General features: G+C 55.4%; 5 protein-coding genes across 5 annotated transcripts; 4 read left to right on the plus strand and 1 right to left on the minus strand.

Moving 5' to 3' along the window:
• Positions 1-2,238: 2,238 nt before the first annotated feature.
• On the plus strand, positions 2,239-3,659 carry CHGG_10131 (uncharacterized protein; the record flags this gene model as incomplete). The annotated part of the gene is made up of 5 exons (XM_001228057.1): positions 2,239-2,259; positions 2,355-2,460; positions 2,561-2,592; positions 2,652-2,752; positions 2,831-3,659. The coding sequence occupies 5 exons, from the start codon at positions 2,239-2,241 to the stop codon at positions 3,657-3,659; spliced, it is 1,089 nt and encodes a 362-aa protein (XP_001228058.1).
• Positions 3,660-4,783: 1,124 nt separating this feature from the next.
• On the plus strand, positions 4,784-5,749 carry CHGG_10132 (uncharacterized protein; the record flags this gene model as incomplete). Its single annotated transcript, XM_001228058.1, has 1 exon — positions 4,784-5,749. One exon carries the CDS (start codon positions 4,784-4,786, stop codon positions 5,747-5,749), a length of 966 nt encoding a protein of 321 aa, XP_001228059.1.
• A 474-nt stretch (positions 5,750-6,223) lies between these two features.
• On the minus strand, positions 6,224-8,063 carry CHGG_10133 (uncharacterized protein; the record flags this gene model as incomplete). Its single annotated transcript, XM_001228059.1, has 4 exons — positions 6,224-6,337; positions 6,396-6,485; positions 6,578-7,028; positions 7,132-8,063. 4 exons carry the CDS (start codon positions 8,061-8,063, stop codon positions 6,224-6,226), a joined length of 1,587 nt encoding a protein of 528 aa, XP_001228060.1.
• A 1,108-nt stretch (positions 8,064-9,171) lies between these two features.
• On the plus strand, positions 9,172-10,557 carry CHGG_10134 (uncharacterized protein; the record flags this gene model as incomplete). The annotated part of the gene is made up of 2 exons (XM_001228060.1): positions 9,172-9,740; positions 9,810-10,557. The coding sequence occupies 2 exons, from the start codon at positions 9,172-9,174 to the stop codon at positions 10,555-10,557; spliced, it is 1,317 nt and encodes a 438-aa protein (XP_001228061.1).
• Positions 10,558-11,122: 565 nt separating this feature from the next.
• Positions 11,123-14,638, plus strand: CHGG_10135 (uncharacterized protein; the record flags this gene model as incomplete). The annotated part of the gene is made up of 5 exons (XM_001228061.1): positions 11,123-11,356; positions 11,580-11,596; positions 11,963-12,029; positions 12,100-14,151; positions 14,207-14,638. 5 exons carry the CDS (start codon positions 11,123-11,125, stop codon positions 14,636-14,638), a joined length of 2,802 nt encoding a protein of 933 aa, XP_001228062.1.
• Positions 14,639-16,173: the final 1,535 nt, after the last annotated feature.

Raw genomic sequence — 16,173 nt, forward strand, 5'->3', positions numbered from 1 at the left:
ATGCATGATTTGCCTTGGTTTCAAATACCACTGCTGTTTACGCAGGTCCCAAATTCTCTGGCTGCGCTGCGCCGCCACCGTCAAGCCCCTTTCTTTACCACGTAATTTTGACGCCGGTCCCAACGCTATGAGAGGCTGTAAGTCTTGGGGGCAGCGATTCGGGTCTTGGGTCTTGGGGTCTGAGGAATCCCAAAAGTTCCTGTTGTTTACTTTCATCCGCATCCGACTTGGCGAATGGCTCAACCGTTGTTTGGACGGTAAACGAGTGGCGAAGCTCTTCCTCCCGCGGAGCGCAAGAAAGGCCGCGTCGGGCTGCAGCGGCGGCTCGGTGAGTGGCCGCATCCGAACCATTCAAACGTCAGAATGCAAGGCGCCACTCGCACACTCGCGTAGCACCAATGTGACCAAAGATACTCGGCTATCTCGCCTGGGACGCCGAGTTTGGTAGGAGGGTATGTAGTCAGCATCAGTAGTTCAGTATGTGTAGCACATAAATGGCGCGTTTTGTCCAACGTATGAAAGTTTTGTCTCAAGAGCAGCCTGGGTTCCGAAGTCTCGTGCCCGCCTAGCACCCAGTCATTGCAGCTGAACGGGCCGGTGTTCGGTGGCGCTCGGTGGCATTTCTACCCCTTTTGGATTCCATGAGACATACCTTGTAGACGTCTGACAGAGCCTAGGCAGTGCCAATCCCCTGCCGAGATGTTGAATCCAATAGGAAGCTCAGATTAGCGACTTGGTATTGAAGAATTTAAGCCTTCGGCCCCTGCAACGCCCCGGATAAAGGTAACACTGCGAGCTAAGGCAGCTAGGGCAGTGTAGGGGTACCACTGCAGCTTATGGAATCTCCACCCATGATCTGCGTCGTATTTAAACTCTACTTTTGGTGGAGTGGACACTTCGTAATGTCAACGTGTTGTATTACACCAGTAAACCGGTGCGCCACGTGTGTACTTACCACTGCTGCACCCGTAATATATGCAGGGAGTCGGCGCGGGGCGGGCCAACCATCTCGCCGTCAGTGCTCGAATGTCTCGTTATCGGAGCTTGGACCGGGCGCGTCCACCGTGTTGTTCTTCTGACTCCTGAGATTTGGGCTGAGAGCCCGAAGAGTCGGAATATATGGCGTCTCATGAAGGCTTCGAATCCTTCGAATCCTGGTGGAGCATTAATGACAAAGCATGCAGGACAGTTCTTGGATAGGATGATTCGGATCCAGTGACTTGAGAGTCCACCGAGCAAGTAGCACAAACCCAAAAAGGAGGCTAGTTGGGACGGCCCGGGCGGCCACCCGCCCCCGCTACCTAGGTCGTCTCTGCCGATATCCCGTCCTGCCGAAAGCTAAGCTCTCAGGAATCGGTTAGGTCAGATTAGGTACGACGCCACCATTGCTATTGGACGCAAGGACTCGGATCTTGGTGCACTCGAGCTGAAGTCTGCCGAGAAAAGGTTATCTCAGACAAGTCTTTTTCCCCATCTTCACCTGCTAGGCTGCAGATGCCAAGCATGTCATGGAAACGTCGGTGTGGTCCATTCGGGGGGTACTTCCGAAATCACCGGACCGAGGCTCCTAGGTGAAGACCCTGCAAGTGCAGCCGTCGCGTATGTGGACGGGGATTCCGAGACATGCTGCATGCTGCAATGCATAGGTCTGCATCGAAGACCACTTTCTTGCTCTCAGCCCCCAAGCCCTCACCCCCCCTCCACCCCCCCTCTCCCCCCACTTCTACTACGCCGCAAAAACCTAATCCTGAATCACCCGGTTGGATTGCGATAATCGGGGACACGCTGGCCCGCAAAACTGTTAGGCTAACAGCGTAGTAGATCACTCTCTACCTTACCCACGTTTTCCCGGGGGTTTCCACCAGGCAGAGTCCGACATGAAGGGTCTTTACACATGTGAGCACAGGTGACAGAGGTAACATGAAAAGCAAGCGAAGATGGACCCCGCAAGAAGACGAACTACTTCGACAGGAATCACAAAAGCAGCTCACCAGTAGGTCACTCCCTTGCCCCCTCCCCTCCCCCCCTCTCAACCTTATTTCCGCCTTCCCGCGCTCTATTCCCTTTTCCTACACCCAATCTCGATCTTGGATCTGGTGGCTTGAGGCTCAACTCAACGTTTGTTCCCCACACGGCACAGGTCCCACCGGCAGAGGCAACACCATCAACTGGAGCGAAGTTGCAAAACACCTGCCTGGCCGCAGCAACAAGGATTGCCGGAAACGATATCTCAACGAGATGGCGGGCACCTTGAAGAAGGTAAGTGGTGCTTGCACCTCGCTTTATTCCCGCCTAATTAGCCCGTTTCGGGTCTCTGCAAGACCGACACTGATTCGACATGTTAACTCCGACAGGGGCCTTGGTCACAAGATGAAGATGCCCGGCTCGAGAGGCTCGTTGAAGAACACGGGCTCTCCTGGGTAACTGTGTCCCAGGCGATGGGGACCCGAAGTGCCGACCGTAAGTCCCGGACTTGTGACGATTTGCTCGCCGATATGAGAGGGATTGCGCTAACCAATTCAAGAATGCTCAAAGCGATGGAATCACTCATTGAATCCAGAGTTAAACCACCAGCCATGGCAAGATCATGAGGTACGTACAACTCCCAAAGTTGACCAAAACGACTGGATGGCTGATACTTGGTGCTTCAGAATGGAAAGTTGCTGCGAGCACTAGCAACGCATGGCAGCAGCTGGAAGGAAATACAAGAGAAGCATTTCCCGACCCGGTCTGCAAACAACGTAAAGAATCAGTGAGTCAATGATACCTTGCCATTCACATGGAAAGGGGTTCATTTAGCAGAATGCGACGCTGGCTTACACATGAACAGGTATACCATCTTGATGCGTCGCGGAACCACGCTGTCAGAAGATGTTCCTCCGTGTTGTCCAGGTCGCAGCAAAAAGACAGGTGCTTCTTCTTCTCGAGCCTTGTCTCCAGACACCATACCGCCGCCAGATGCGCCGTCATCGAAACCACCAAGTCCCCGGTTGATTCAGCCACAATCGGACAAGGCATCAGCATGGGACAGCATGAGCGACAACAGCTATCATGCGTCGAGAAACAGCGTCATGGAGGTAGACGCCATTTGTCCGACTTTCTCGGAGGAGCGCGACCACATCTACCCCTTTTTATCACCAATGCCCTCTGTCAATGAAGGGTTTAACACCGACTTCAACAACCTCTTTAGCTTCCAGAATTTTAGCGACCAAAGCACTGTCCAGAGCAGCGACTGCCCGGACATGTGCACACCGGTCTCGGCCGCGTGCTCCGGCTCAGGGGTTGGCGTGATGGGTGACAACGACTCGGTCGGGAGATGCTGTGCGAGCAATGACGTTTCTGCCGGCAGCACTTTATCGTGGCCACTGGATCATCTCCCGGTGTCCGAAATGGATATGGATATGGGTGGGACAGGAATGGGGAAAGCTGGAAACGGCGCTGTGCTGTCGGCGGCGACACGGCCATTGACTGCTGTGGATAGCTCATGCTCAAAAGCCAGCATGCAAGCTGCAACACGACTGTCGGCGTCTGGAAGTGGCGATGCGAGTCCGAGGTCACGCATGACCATTGTGGTGGACGAGGCCAAGCCCGAGACGCTGGTAGAGGTGATGAAGGTGCTCATGGAGTCTCAGGCGCGGGTGGAGTTCTGGCGTCAGTGACGACGAGGGAGGAAAACTGTTAAATACCACCCACATGTACTCAGCACTGAGCTGGGAGAAAAGTCATAGAATTTCCCGCTTCAGGAATTTAGATTAACTGCAGTGGCTGGCGACTTCTTGTGCAGCAGCCCTCCCAGCCGCTCCAACCACCGCTCCATTTGGAGCAAGATGGGAAAGACAAAGGGAACCGAGGATGCCGTACTCGCATGGTCCCTGGCATAAGGTCTGCTTTCCTTCGGCGTTTTAATATTGGCATACTCACGAGCAATACCGCGGGCCAGACCCGCCCAACAGTCCGAGGTCCTGGTGCGTTTCAGACAGTGCCCGACGATACCTGGACATCTCCCAAGGGGTTTATTAGCACGTCCAAGCCCACGTGTGCAGTTGGAGCACTAATACGCCTAACTGCTACATATTTCCAACCTGTACATTCATTTGAACTGAGAGATATGTTGTGCCTCTTGCACTTTGACAGTGCCGTCAGGGGCGTACCCTCAACGCTGGTCGCACAAAAAACACACCGTTACACACAGAATCCATTTTCTTTGCAACGCCAGGAATAATTCAAATGCAAAGCCATGAGATCAAGTTCCGTGTTCGATGCTGTCACTTCTGTGAGACCGTTGTGTAACCGCCTTCACTCCGAAGTCCAAAAGTGGTATTCAACACGTCGAGGCTCGGCGTCAGTGTCGGCTCGGATTTAGGTAGGATTAGGTGCCTGCGCAGTATGTGGGAACCATGCAGCGCAAATTGCAGGCAGCATACGGATCCGTACTCTGGTCCCAGTGCACTCACTGTGCAACGTCGAAACGGCCCTTTGATCCCGCATTCAGTCAATCATTGCACGTAAAGCACTTCGTACTGTGGTACACGCACCCTTCGCTGACAAATGTCTTGACAAATCCAAAATCTGAGACACCCGACAGACGACTGTTTCCGGCTGTCTCTATGCACTATGTAAGGGCAACCCCTCATCGAGGACAACCAGAGTAAAAAGGCATCACTTACACCCCGCCTCACAACCACATCAACATCAGCATCAACATCAACAACAGCAACAACCACCACTGCAACAACAACCCCCCAAAAAGCACCTACACATCAAACCACCCCCCACCATCAACATGCCCAACGTCCTCATCCTCGGCGGCGCCGGCTACCTCGGCCTTGCCGTCGGCCAAGCGCTCCTCCGCACGGGCAACTACGCCGTCTGGGCGACCACCCGCAGCGCGGACAAAGCCAAGACCCTCATCACCAACGAAATCACGCCCCTCGTCGGCGAAGCCACCGACGCGACCTGGCTCGCCTCCATCATTTCCACCCACCACATCGACACGGTCATCGACACCACCCAAGCCTACGAGCAAGCGGGCGCCATCCTGTCGGGCATCACCAGCGCGGCCAAAACCCGCGCCGCCGCCCTCGCCGCCGACAAATCCATCGGCCCCAAGCTTGGCTTCATCTACACGTCCGGCTCCTGGGTGCACGGCTCGCCCGCCCGTCGCGTCAGCGACCGCACCGTGCCGGGGGTGTCCTCCTCGCCCGACAAGCCGGCTACCGCGGTGGGCTGGCGCCCCGCGCATGAGCAGGCCATCCTGGCGGCGCGCGACGTGCTGGACGTGGCGATCCTGCGGCCGTGCGCGATCTATGGGCGTGGCTCGTGGGTTTGGGGCGTGTGGTGGGGCCCGTTGCTGGCCGCGGCTAAGGCGGGCGGCGAGGAGCCCGTGCAGTTGCCGGTGGGGGAAGAGGCGCGCACGGGGACGGTGCATGTGGATGATTTGGCGGAGGCGTTTGTGGGCGCGGCGGATCGGTTGGAGGGTGGGCTGGGCTCGTGGCCGGTGTTTGACGTGGGGGCGGAGACGCTGCCGGTGGGGGATATCATGCAGGCGGCGGCCAGGGAGTTGGGGGTGAAGGCGCCGTTGGTGTACGGGGGCACGCATGGGAATGCGTTCTTGGAGGCGTTGGGGCTGGTTAGTAACTCGGATACGGCGCGGGCGAGGTCGGTGCTGGGGTGGGCACCGAAGCATCGCGACTTTATTCAGAACTTGCCGGTTATTGTCGCGGCGTGGCGCGCGGCGCAGCCTGAGTAAATGGGGAAGATGGAGAGGACCGACACGGGATGGAAGTAGGTCCATCATTGTCTGATAGTTTGGGAAATATAACTAGCAAATGGCACTGAGTAAGGTACCTGGTTCTGTGATTTAAGCAGCAGCTTTGAGGTCAACATGAGGTTGGGAAACATCCCGGGAAATGACTCATGTGGCAATGTGAGATGCTTAGTGACATGTACCGGGTTAGTAATGGGTCTTCTGGCTGTGCATTACTCACCGGCTTCTTGATCCCCTGTATGTACATACCTTGGAAACACTACCTCAATAGGTAGGTAGTGTAGAATCCATTTAACGGTCAACCCCTAAGACCTTCACTGTTGTTTAGTACCTATATGGAATGGGCTGGATGCTACATGTATCTGGCCGGACTACGTCTGCAATGATCGTAGCACGTGAGGCAAGGTATAAATAATCAAACACAGAAAAATAACCTTGTTTAATTCCATGTAGGCATTACTTCTTTCCAGCCGCCTGCGCTCCCCTCTTCTTCAGTCCCACCTTAAGGCCATGCTGCATAACAAACCACCGGTTCTCAACCTTCCAGCCATCCGCATCGACCAGCTCGAACTATTGCCGGACCTCACGTCAGCTCTTGGCTCTGGCGCCATGGGGCAGTGACACTTACATCAAAATGGAGCAACAATGTGGGAACCACCTTGTAAATCTCCAAGTAGGCGATATGCTTGCCCATACAAGTCCGGTGACCGGCGCCGAACTATCAAAACATTGTTAGCAAAAGAGACCAAGTATGCCACAAACCCCCCTTGCAGAACTGGATAGGGGACAAAAAGGAAAGTGAAAACGCACCGCCAAAACCGCATTCTCCATCCTCCTCCTCTGCTCCTCACCCACCTCCAACCACCTCTCCGGCCGCCACTCATCCGCATCCTCCCCAAACAACCCCGGATCCCTCCCCACCACAAACGCGCTCATCCCCACCACGGTCCCCCCCGGCAAGAACTTGCCGCACACCACCGCCCCCTCCTTCGGCACCACCCTCTCATACGGCAAGCCAAACGGCGGGTGCAGCCGCCCGGCCTCCTTGACGCACGCGTCGAGGTAGGGCAGCTCGCGCGCGCGCCGCCACGAGACGAGGCGCCCGGGCGCGTGGCCGGCGGCCGCGGCGGCGTCGACTTCGGCGCGGAGCTTGGTGAAAGTGGCGGGGTGGGTTAGGAGGTAGTGGAACATGGCGCGCAGGTAGATGCCGGTCGTGTCGGAGCCCGCGGTAATGTTGGAGGAGGCCCAGGCGGCGAGGGCGCTGGGGGGGGGGGGAGGGGGTGTGAGTTTGATGATACTGGTTGTGGGAGGGTGTTTGGGGTTGTTTTGGGGTTGGTGATGTTGTTAAGGGGAGGGAAACTTACTACGGCGGCAACTTCTCGTCCTTGGCCTCAATCTCGAGAAACCTCGAGAGGAAATCGCGCGTGTCCCGGTCCCAATCGTTGGTGCCCTCGGTCTGCATCAGCTTCCGCCTCTCCTGCACGCGCGCCATGGCAAAGGCGGCGCCCGGGCTCACGCCCTTGCCGCGCATGTGGCGCCGGATCGGGTTGTTGGTCCAGTATTTGTCCAGCCACGGCATCTGCGTGACCAGCGAGGTCTCCTTGAACATCTCCCAGATGGACGCCATGACGTTGTTGACGTCGGTGCCGGACTCGAGGAAGCCGAGCCGCTTGGAGAAGGTCAGCTCGCCGATGACGTCGAAGGCGAACATCTGCAGCCACGAGCCCAGGTCGCACGGCTTCTGCGGGTCGACGAACCGCGCCTGCAGCTGCTCGCAGAAGACGACCATGGTCGTGTCGACGTACGGCTCGAACGACACCAGCGTGCTCATGGCGTAGGCCCCGGACACGGGCTTCTTGAGCAGCCGGTGGATCTCCTCATCCTGCGCCGCGAAGATGCCCGGGATGGCTTTGCCGTTGGGCTTCATCAGGAGCGCCTTGTAGAAATCGGCCTTCAGCCACGGCTTGGAGAAGCGGTAGATGTTCCCGACCTCCTCAGGAGCGCCGACCGACACCATGTTCGGCCCGAACCGCACAATGGGGCCATATTGTCGGTGCTGAGCAATGTGGTGGTCGTGAGCTTTGTTGCTTAGCACCCAGAGGAACCGCGGGAGGTTTGTGAAACGGGCGAGTGCGGGGCCTGGGATGTGCGATAGTCGCCAGTACGAACGCAACAACACGACAAGCTGCAACGCAGCCACTACACCCACAGCTGCGATGAAGAGCGCCAGAGCGGGCCGACTTTCAGCGTAGTGCCCCACAATAGGGATGTCAGTGAGGCCGAGCAGTTCCTTCATTTTGGTTGTCGTCATTGCTCAAGTTGGAGGAGTGAAGCTGACTGGAATGTAAAGCCGACGCATGCATGTCGTGCCGACAATTGGATATTATGGATTGTGGCTACAATTTCAGCATACTTCGGTCCTTCTTTCAACCGATTATGACATGATATACGAATATACGGACATCTTCGCTGACGTGAAGAAGAACCACGGTATGTACCACCCAACCTGCCATGTCAGGGGTCCGGGTATGTTTACAAAGGAGTTTACGACTGTCACACGAGGAAGACCCAAAGGGAGCATACTCCGGTCTCTTGGCCTGCAGATGTCCACAGGCAAAGAATAGACGAGAGAACATGTGTCTTCCACCAAGACGAGATGGGGTGCAGGGGCTCGAACCTGATCTCGCATTCGGCCAGGATACGATGCAGCTACGAGCGAAGATAAAAAACGAAGAAAATATTAGGTAATCTGGCCGGATCAGCCTGCATCGCTTGTGCCTTTCAGGTGCATCTCGGCCTTGCTCCTCACCATAAGCGACAAAAATGCGGCGCATCTCCACGTCCAGGTACCATCCAAGGCCAGATGCAGCCGCAGAGCAACCCCCCGCCACCGATGCCGGCTGGCTAAAAAAGATATGAAAAAATCCAGCTCCCAAGCGAGAAGATGATGTTCGGTAGCGAGAACTGAACAGCGGGGTATGGACGGGTACGGACGGGAGGGCTGCCGTTCCGTTGTAAGACGGTATGTACTGTGTATGTACCATACTCTGGGCCGCGGATATAACCGCTCGGTTTCCGAGCCCCTGTGTTACCCATGTCGGTTACTTTAGGTACGTACCTGGGACCGGAGCATGCCACTCGGGACTTCCTGTCTCAGCCCAAACCATTCAACAGCATCCAATTGTTTGCGGGTCGGTGAGTCCAGTCCCAAGTATGCTCTCTGTGCTGCCCATTTCACCTTCCACAGCTTGGAGGAGGTTCAGGAAATTCCCTTGCAACTTGAAAACTTAGAACTTAAACCAGGAATTCCGAATTCGATACCTTACCCTTTTTAGCGTCACATTTACGATGCATTTGCCGCAATAGTCCATCCTCCGTGTAAACAATCGACGGTCAAGAATAAGATGGAGGATCCAAAGGAAAAGGCGGCTCCGTCGTCCTCATCGGCAGAAACCCTGCCCGCGCAGCCTCGGCCTCCCACCAGCGCGCCCACCAGCCCATCCGGCCCATCCCCCCCTCCCGATGGCGGCTTCAAGGCGTGGTCGGCGGTCCTGGGGGCCTGGTGCTGTCTGTTCGTCAGCTTCGGCTGGGTCAACTGCATCGGCATTTTCGAGGCGCACTACCAGCACAACCAGCTGAGCGAGTACCCGCCGGGCATCGTGGCCTGGATCACCTCCACCGAGGTGGCCGTCATGTACATTAGCATGCCCGTGCTGGGAAAGCTCTACGACAGTTTCGGGCCCAAGCCCCTCCTGTACGCCGGCACCTTCGCCCATGTCTTTGGCCTCATGATGGCCTCGCTCGCAACCGAGTACTACCAGATCATGCTCTCGCAGTCGATCTGCAGCGCTGTTGGTGCGGCTGCCGTTTTCTCGGCCGCTACGGGCTCCGTCGGCTCGTGGTTCTCGAAGCGGCGCGCCCTGGCCCTTGGCATCGTTGCCTCTGGATCGTCAGTCAGTGCTTGTATCCTACCGTAAGTTCCCTCAGGGACACCATCCCATATCTTCGTACTTGCACAGCTGCTAATTTGAGATTCTCATAGAATACTTGTCATCCGCGTTGGTGCTCTCATCGGCTTCGCATGGGCGTTGCGTATCTGCGCCTTCATGTTTCTGTTCCTCCTCATCATTGCTTGCTTCACGCTGGAGTCCCGAAATCCACCCAAGCCAACCCCGTGGGAGCTGATGGCGTTTTTCCGACCCCTCGGCGAGACGCCATTTCTCCTCAACGCGCTAGGCCTTGCCTTCTTTTCCGGCGGCATGTTCGTTGCCTTCAATTTCCTGGTGCTGGAGGCGCAGCATCGGGGCATGGGATCCGAGCTGGCCAACTACCAGATCGCCATCCTGAACGGCGTCAGTGTCTTTGGCCGCATCATCCCGGGCTGGCTGGGCGACAAGGTCGGCCGGTTCAACGTCATGGTCGTCACAACGGCCCTGTCGGCGGTGGCGGTACTCGCCATATGGATCCCGGCGCCCATCGGCAGTACGGCAACAACCGTGGTCTTTGCGTGCATTTTTGGCTTCACCTCGGGCACCTTCGTTGGCATGACGCCGGCGCTGGTGCAGCAAATGTCACGGATTGAGGAGATGGGTATTCGGCTCGGCACCACCTTTGGTATCATCAGTATCGCGGCCTTGACGAGCAACCCGATTGCGGGCGGCCTGATCAGCCGGAACGACGGCGGTTATTTGTATCTCAAGATCTTTTCTGGGTTGGCATTGACGGTAGGCTCTGTGCTGATACTCCTCAGCCGGAACGCGCAGTGCGGATGGAAATGGAAGCGATTCTGATAAAGTATAGCGCCAGGACATTGATAGATAATAGAGTATGTATTACCATTACTGCAGACCCATGATTCTTGATTCTCTCGAGCGTCACATGCCTTGGTTACATTAAAGGCAACGGCACGGATACCGTACCCGCTGCCGTCCCTTTCTGTCGTTTCAACGTGTGGTAGGTAATTATAAGTATTGCCACGTGAGAATATCCTTCCGTAACGCTCTTTGATTATGACCTTCTGGGAGTATTCGACGAATCAAGCAAGCCGACTAGTTGGCCTGCTCATAGTGAGATCTCGGGTCTGGCAGCTTCTCAGCCGAGCGTAGTTGGGACCGGAGTAAGAAAGCCCGAACGTGGCCAACCCCTTTGTAATCTGTCCTCGGTACGAGGGTTTACGTGAAACTATGCCCCCTGCTTACATGCGCATGTCAGAAGAACCAGCGAGTGAAACCTTTCCGCGCCCAGCCCTTTACAACTAGCCCGGGCATCTTAGAGACGCCTCTGTGACGTAGAAGCAGCCCTCGCGCCACCACCCAACTCCTCTCTAGCCCACGCATTTCGTAACACGAGGCAAACATGCCGTCGGCACTCAATAACCTGAATGGTCTGGGGGACCACCACCAGTTCTTCAAGGCCGCCGATATCAGCCTCCGATCTGAGGTTCTAAGCTCCAACGATCAAGGTGTCAGATCAATCCCAGAGTTGATCGATTACAATGCCCGTATCAACCCGGAAGCCTTATTCTGCTACCAAGCGCTCAAGTCTGCAGATGCATCAGGAGACACGGATGGGCCGCCGCCGATGGCGGTAGTAAACATGGTTCAGCTTCGAGATGCAGTCTGGCGCTGTTCCCAAAGATTACTCAAGGAGCTGGGGATTGGTCACGAAAACAAAACACCGACTGGCAAACCTGCCCCCGTTGCTCTCTTTATGGATAGCGATCTCAGTCTTCTGATTCACCTCTTTGCCCTGATGGCTCTAGGGACACCGGTAAGATCATAAAAATAATACGTCTAGCAAGACAAATTCTGAGATTAACTTGGCGCGGGAGTAGGTCGCCTTGTTGTCAGCACGATTGAGCACGGTGGCGGTTCAGCACTTAGCAGACACCATTCAAGCACAAGCTATCATTGTGTCCCCTCGGACGGCCGGCGTGCTGAAGCCTTTAGAGACGGGGATCGAAACTTCTACCGGCAGCTCTCTCCCAAAGCTGCATGTGGCAAAGTCATTCCAGGATGATTTGAGGGCAGCAGAAGAAACCCCTGAGAACGGCCAAAGGGGTAAGGTGACCATCTGCGCCCCGGACCACTATGTTGGCGAGCAAGACCGAAATGTCTTGATTCTGCACTCTTCAGGGACCACGGGGCTCCCGAAGGCCATCTTTCAGTCGCACAAGTACTTGCTTGGGTACGCCAGCTGCCATATCCGAACTGATGAAGAGGATATCGGCGCCTTGAACATGTCGACCCTTCCGTTATACCACGTAAGAACCCCCCCCCCCCCCCCCACCGACAGTCGTTTGTTGCAAACAACCATATTAACCCGAGAAACAGGGTTTTGGTCTGGTCGTTCCCTGCCTCACCTTAGGCATCGGAAAGCCCTTCCTGCTACCACCACCACACACTGTCCCCACCGGACTGTCCACAGCCAACGCTCTCCGGCAGTTCGGCTGCAAGTCTCTGATGACGGTGCCGCACATCCTAGACGAGATGGTTGCCCTCCCCCCAGGGGAAGGCGTGGACGCGCTCCTCCCTTTACAATTTGTTGCTTGCGGCGGCGGCCCGCTCAAGCTGACAACCGGCGAAAAGCTAGCCGCCGCTGGTGTCAGGTTGCTGGCTCACTTTGGGACCACCGAGATCGGGCCGCTGGCTCCCATATTCGTCCCTTCAGAGGACTATGACTGGCGCTATTGGAGACTCCGGGACGACTACCGAATCACCGTCGAACCCGTCGAACAGCAGCCGGAGCAGCAACAGAATGGCACGGCTCCTTCCGCTCCTAGCAGTGGCCAACACTACCAGTTGACGGCGCGGCCCTTCGGCTGGGACACCCCCTTCGTGTTGCAAGATTGGCTGGTCACGAGCGATCGAAACCCCGGGCGAGACTTTCGAGCGATGGGACGAAAGGACGATCTGATCGTGCTCATCACGGGGGAGAAGGTCCCGCCGCAGATTCTCGAATCAGCGCTCTGCCAGCGCGAGTTGGTCAAGGGAGCGGTGGCGTTCGGCGACGGGCAGTTCGAGCTCGGCGTGATTGTGGAGCGGGCCGATACCCCTGACACGGCCGACGTGGATACGTTCAAGGCCCTGCTCTGGCCTATTGTGGTTGAGGCAGGGCGGCAGATGGACAGCCATGCAAGGATATCGTCCTTGGCTAGTATAGTCGTGACCGGGCCTGAGAAGCCGCTCCCCCGCTCCGATAAGGGGTCTGTGTTGAGAAAGGAGGCGTATCGAATCTTTGAGGAGGAGATCAAAAAGGCTTATCAAGACCTGGAGCTCACGGATAACGATGGCGATTTGTCTCTTGACCCTGGCGCCCTGGAGGATAGCTTGAAGAAGCTCGTGCAAGCGCAGATGCAAGATGCTGTGCCGGAAGGAGTCTGGGGTTCCGAGGACGACCTATTCGAGTTGGGTGTAAACTCGCTACAAGCAGCACGCATATCCAGGGCCATCAAGAGAGCTTTGAGAAAGGAGGGCATGTCGAACCTTGTCCCCGCGGATAAGGTTGGGGCGGATTTTGTTTACAAGAATCCCACCATCTCACAAATGGCCGACGCGTTGAGGCTTACGAGTAGCCGCCGAGAACCGTCAGAAGAAGCCATGATCGACAGCTATGTCTCGCGATACAGCGGACTTGTGTCCAAACACCGACATGTCGTCTTGCTGACCGGGAGCAGCGGCACTCTCGGTTCATACGCCTTGCAGCACTTGGTCGCCCTGCCACACATCTCCGAGGTCATTTGCCTCGTTCGAAAGGGGAGACATGCAGCTGAAACCAACGGCGACACTGATTGCGTGGCCGCGCAGATTCAGAACGCAAATTCCAAGGGCACCAACATCCCAACTGAGTATGCCTCAAAGGTTACGGTTATTCAGGCGGACCCGTTCCAAAACCACCTGGGTCTCGCAGAGGATGAGTACAGTCGCCTGAGTGAAAAAGTCGACCACATCTTCCACTGCGCCTGGCCAGTAGACTTCCAACGGTCCATCTCATCCTTCGAGAACCAGTTCCGCTTCCTACAAAACCTGGTACAGCTCTCCGCCGACGCCAACGAGCTCCAGGGCAAGAAAACTCGACTGCTCTTTGTGTCTTCGATCGCCGTGGTTGGCCAGTACCACCGTAGCCACGGCTCGCGGATCGTCCCGGAGGAAGTCATGAAGGACGCGAGGAGTACCAACGACTTTGGGTACGGCAAGGCAAAGCTAGTCTGCGAGAGGATCCTGGCCAATGTCGCCGAGAAGTTGCGCGGTAAGGTGGAGGTGGCCAGCGTTCGGTTGGGACAAATATCAGGTGCGAGAACGAGCGGCATCTGGAACTCCAAAGAGCATTTCCCTGCGCTGGTGAGGTTGTCACAAACCATCAAGGTCTTTCCAAAACTGCAAGGGGTAAGAGCTTTCCACTTGTTGTAAGGAAAACGAAACATGTGACTAACTTGTCCAGACACTCTCCTGGCTGCCTGTGGATGTGGCAGCCGCGGCAATATCTGACATCCTTCTCTCACCGCAGCCACTTGATCTTATCTACCATGTCGAGAACCCCCTCCGGCAAGACTGGTATACCGTCATGTCGGCCATCGCAGAGGGTTTAGGCTTTCCTCCGTCCTCGGCCCTTGTTAGCTTCGACGAATGGGTAGCAAAGGCCGAAGGGAGTGCCTTGGTGCGGGCATCTGGTGATACTTCGGTGGCCATGTTGATGAATTTCTTCAAGCACGACTTTGAGCGCATGGCGAGCGGCGGCGTCGTTTTGGACACGTCCAGGGCACGTCAGGCGTCACGCGCCCTACGGAACGTTGAGATTGTGGAGAGGGAGGAAATTCTGAACTACGTCCGGAACTGGAGGCGGTCTGGATTTCTGGATGAGAAGAAAGTTTGATCTCGTTTTGCTACCATGGAAGCCTTCAACTTGTTTCTTGACAAGAGAAGGGGGTTTGGAACGGGATGCCATTGTTATGATAGAATGAATCAAAACAAACCCAATCACACAATGAACTAAGGCGTTTTGGGTGCATGACATGGCAACGCCGATTCGGCCAAGGCTACGAGACCGGGCTAGGCACAATTCTGGTGTCGTTTGTGGTTAGGAAAACGCCACAACGGCTGACTTCTTTCCCACGCGTCTGCGAATCTTGCTCGGGCTCTCCGTCTTTTCAGCTTCATTCTGTCATTCTCTGTTTTCGCATACGTCCTCCCAGCATATATAGAGCTAGTCCGTTCCTCTTACGAGTTACACACCACACGCCTGCAGCACAATCCTCTACAGATCTATCAGAAATTACCTAGAATGAGATTATCTCCCAAGACAGCCTTGCCGGACCCTGCCACTCCATCTCTGACCTTCAAGCTGTCTCAAATCTGCGGGTTCTGGCCAGATTATGCTACTTCGAGTAAATATCCCCAAGCCCGTCGCCTTTGATCTAAGCCCAACCTTATTGCTCTTACTGATCTTGTCGCAGCGGCAGCGTGGACATACTGGTGCCCCAATGATGTCGCCTGTGCCATCAACGTGCAAATCACACCTCACATCGTCTTCTGCCCAGATCCTGCATATACCCTGGTCACAACTTGGTACGACTATGGAAAGTGGCCTTCAACGGGTTGTGGCTCGCGCCAAATATGTTGGTACGTACCACGATAAAGATGCCATGTCTTCGGTCTCAAGCTGAACGTCATCGCAGCCCCAGCGGAGAGAAAGCGATGATCAAGAATTATGACAACGGAGCGAGTATCTTCGGACAATGTATCGCATCTTCGAATCCCTTCACTGGACCATTGAGCGCAACAACGGAGACTTCGGGGACTTCTATTCATCTCTCCGTCTGGGGTGCAACAACGACGAGCCTGTCCTCGCAAACAGTTGCCACCACCACTGACCCAGGTACGGTCCCGCGCTTGCTTCCCTTGAGGTTGATTTCCGGGTGGTGGCTACGATCACCGATATGGCTACTAATCTACAAGCAGTTGGGGAGCCGTCACAGACGCCACAACCGCCGCAGACAATAATAACGACGGCACCCGCCGCACAGGACGGACTGAGCATTGGAGCAGAAGTCATCTAACTGTTGAAGGTTTAAATCAAATTATTAACATTAAAGCATCAATGAATTTAGGTTTATCTGATACATTGAAATCAGAGTTTGCTGGATATGTTCCAGTTATGAGACCTCTAGTTAATGACCCTGAGAATCTGGAATTAGACCCTCATTGAATTTCAGGGTTTGTTAGTGCTGAAGGAAACTTTGATATTCGTATGCCATCTACTAATAGTAAATTGGGTCGTAGAGTTCAGTTAAGATTCAGAATCTCTCAACATAGTAGAGATATCAAATTAATGGAAAAATTAGTTAAATATTTTGGAATCCGGAAATGTTTATAAATATGGAGGTAAATTTGCTGTAAGTATCAGCAATA

The sequence above is a fragment of the Chaetomium globosum genome, genomic scaffold (assembly GCF_000143365.1).
Source record: "Chaetomium globosum CBS 148.51 scaffold_7 genomic scaffold, whole genome shotgun sequence".
NCBI lineage: Eukaryota > Fungi > Ascomycota > Sordariomycetes > Sordariales > Chaetomiaceae > Chaetomium > Chaetomium globosum.